Here is a 2,560-nt window from a genome sequence, read left to right on the forward strand (position 1 = left end):
CCTTATGCAATTGTGAGCGCCGAAAAACCTCTTCTAAAACAAACAAATGTCTTTACATAAAGACGGACACACTATAAATTATTAAAACCTTACTTCCACCAAAGGATTCAAACTCTTGTTTTCAGCGTTTGACAACGCACTTAACTTCTACACCACAGACGCCAGGCACTTGATGTACCCGGTAGTCTTCTGACAAATTCAACAAACGATAATAAGACAAAAAATACATCTACAGTGTATTTTAAACAAAAGTAGAAAATTTATTCGAAATCAATATTTAACTTCGTTTGTCGTCCGTTGTTTTGTCTTTTTTTTTTTGCTCTTGCTTTTTTATGTTTTTGGTCAACAACTTTTAACAATACATGTACACGCAAATAGAAACAAAACATAAGCTGGAAAGGTATATACCAAAGGTATAATAATTATAATAATTGGTCTTAAGTTTTTCTTGCATCCGTCAGCGACTCGGTGAACGAGTGAAGGCGTCTTTTGGGAGGTCCAGTTGGTCAAACACCAAGCGTACATTCCACCGCGGCAAGGTAGCAGTCTCAAACCTACATATTAGCCTTCAGTAATGCACTGTAAAGAGAAGAAAAAGACAATGTACATAAACTAAGGAAACAAAACTGTTTGCTACATTATTGCGCTTCCAGGAGCCAGAAACACTGAAGCCAAAAGCCAAAACTTTTTAAAACGTTGGCGCGGTGGTTTTCAACAAATGGATACGAGTATTTACTAGGGTATCTCAGAGAAAAGGCACAACCTAAACGCTTAAACAAAATGCTGCACTACGGCGAGCAGAATCACTGTTAGTGTACTCAAATTTTCTTTTATTTGCCTAATGCGGTATTAAAATTATATATTTCCTCTATCTTGCCCTTTTTAACTCCCCGTGGAGCACAGGCCATTAACATCATTACTCCAGCGAAGCCTGTCCTGAGCATCCCCTTCTAGCTGTTTCCATGATGTCCCTGCTTTTTCAATTTCCGCTTGTACCACTCGCCTCCATGTCATCTTTGGTCTTCCCTTCTTACGTTTTCCTTGTGGGTTCCACGTTAAAGCCTGCCTGATGATGCATGTCGGGGGTCTCCTCAGGGTGTGTCCAATTCATTTCCATTTCTTCACCTGTATGTCTTCCTTTACTGGCCTTTGGCTTGTTCTTCCCCACAGTTGAGCATTAGTGACTCGATCGTACCACTTGATCCCCACTATCCATCGAAGGCACCAATTTACGAAGCTCTGCAGTTTCTTTGCTGCTGATGCTGTGAGCCTCCATGTCTCTGAACCATACAGTAAAACAGTCTTCACGTTTGTTTTGAAGATCCTCAGCTTGGTGTTCAATCCCAGTTCCTTAGACTTAGACATCCATATATTCCTGAAAAAGATGAATGCTGCTCTTGCCTTTTGGATTCTGACCTTGATGTCTTCGTCTGTTCCCCCTGCCTTGTTGATGAGACTTCCCAGGTAGGTGAAGGATTCAACATCCGCCAATGGTGCCCCTTGCAGTGTGATAGAAACGTCGGCTGCATTCATTCGTAGAAATTTCGTTTTATCCGTGTGAATATGGAGTCCAACACTACGGGAGTAGGTCCTGAGGCGATCTGTTTTCTGTTGTATCTGGGCTCGACTGTGAGAAAGAAGTACTAAGTCGTTGGCGAAGTCCAAGTCTTCCAACTGACTGGAAAGAGTCCACTGTATGCCACCTCGTTGTCCCGATGTTGTCTGTCTCATTATCCAATCCACTGCTTATAAAAAGAGAAAAAGCGATAGCAGGCATCCCTGTCTCACTCCTGTATTCACTTGAAACGAGTCTGTCCGCTGCCCTCCAAGTAAGACACTGCAACCCTTTCCCTCATACATCTTCTTGATCAATCTCACGAACTTGTCAGGTATTCCGTAGTGGCGCATGAGCTTCCATATTGAGTCTCTAGAATGTCAAGAGCTTTCTCGTAGTCAACTAAGTTAACGTACAGGGAAGAGTTCCACTCTGTGGACTGCTCCACTACTATCCTCAAAGTTGCAATCTGATCTGTACATGATATCTTTTTACGAAATCCTGCCTGCTCCTCTCTTAGTTTTGCATCCACGGCTTCCTTCAGTCTTTCCAGTATGGTACGACTTAAATTCTTCCCAGGAATGTATAGGAGCATGATTCATTATACATATTTTACAAAGAAAAAAATATATAATATAAACACACACACACAAACACATGCATGGGTGTGTGTGTATAAAAATATATCCCTCAAGATCTACATATATTTGAAAATGTTATTTTTCCACAAATGCAAACAAAATGTGACCTGTTCTTTGTTTTTCTGTGTTTCTTTAAGTTGCAAATTTGCTAGCTTCATAATGAGAATCCCCGTACAGTTTATTAAACATAGGTCGGCATCCCTACGCCCATTCATGTGAGCCATTAAAAAAACAAAACAACAACAACAACTAAAAAGAATCCTTTATGTTCTGCGCCATGTCTTGTAACCTTGCACCGGTTGTTATAAAGGCTGGTTCACGGGGACGGAAGAAGCAAACATAATAAGTGTGTGTGTGTGTGTGT

At 41.0% G+C, this 2,560-nt stretch overlaps 1 protein-coding gene across 1 annotated transcript in view; it reads right to left on the bottom strand.

The window, feature by feature from the left end:
* Positions 1–235: 235 nt before the first annotated feature.
* LOC101848115 (cell death-inducing p53-target protein 1 homolog) overlaps positions 236–2,560 on the bottom strand; it is a gene marked incomplete in the record, with an annotated part of 40,209 nt that continues 37,884 nt past the window's right edge. The window contains 1 exon segment of the mRNA XM_013083527.2: positions 236–579. Coding sequence (XP_012938981.1) covers positions 562–579 — 18 coding nt within the window.

The sequence above is a fragment of the Aplysia californica genome, unplaced genomic scaffold, assembly GCF_000002075.1.
Source record: "Aplysia californica isolate F4 #8 unplaced genomic scaffold, AplCal3.0 scaffold00238, whole genome shotgun sequence".
NCBI lineage: Eukaryota > Metazoa > Mollusca > Gastropoda > Aplysiida > Aplysiidae > Aplysia > Aplysia californica.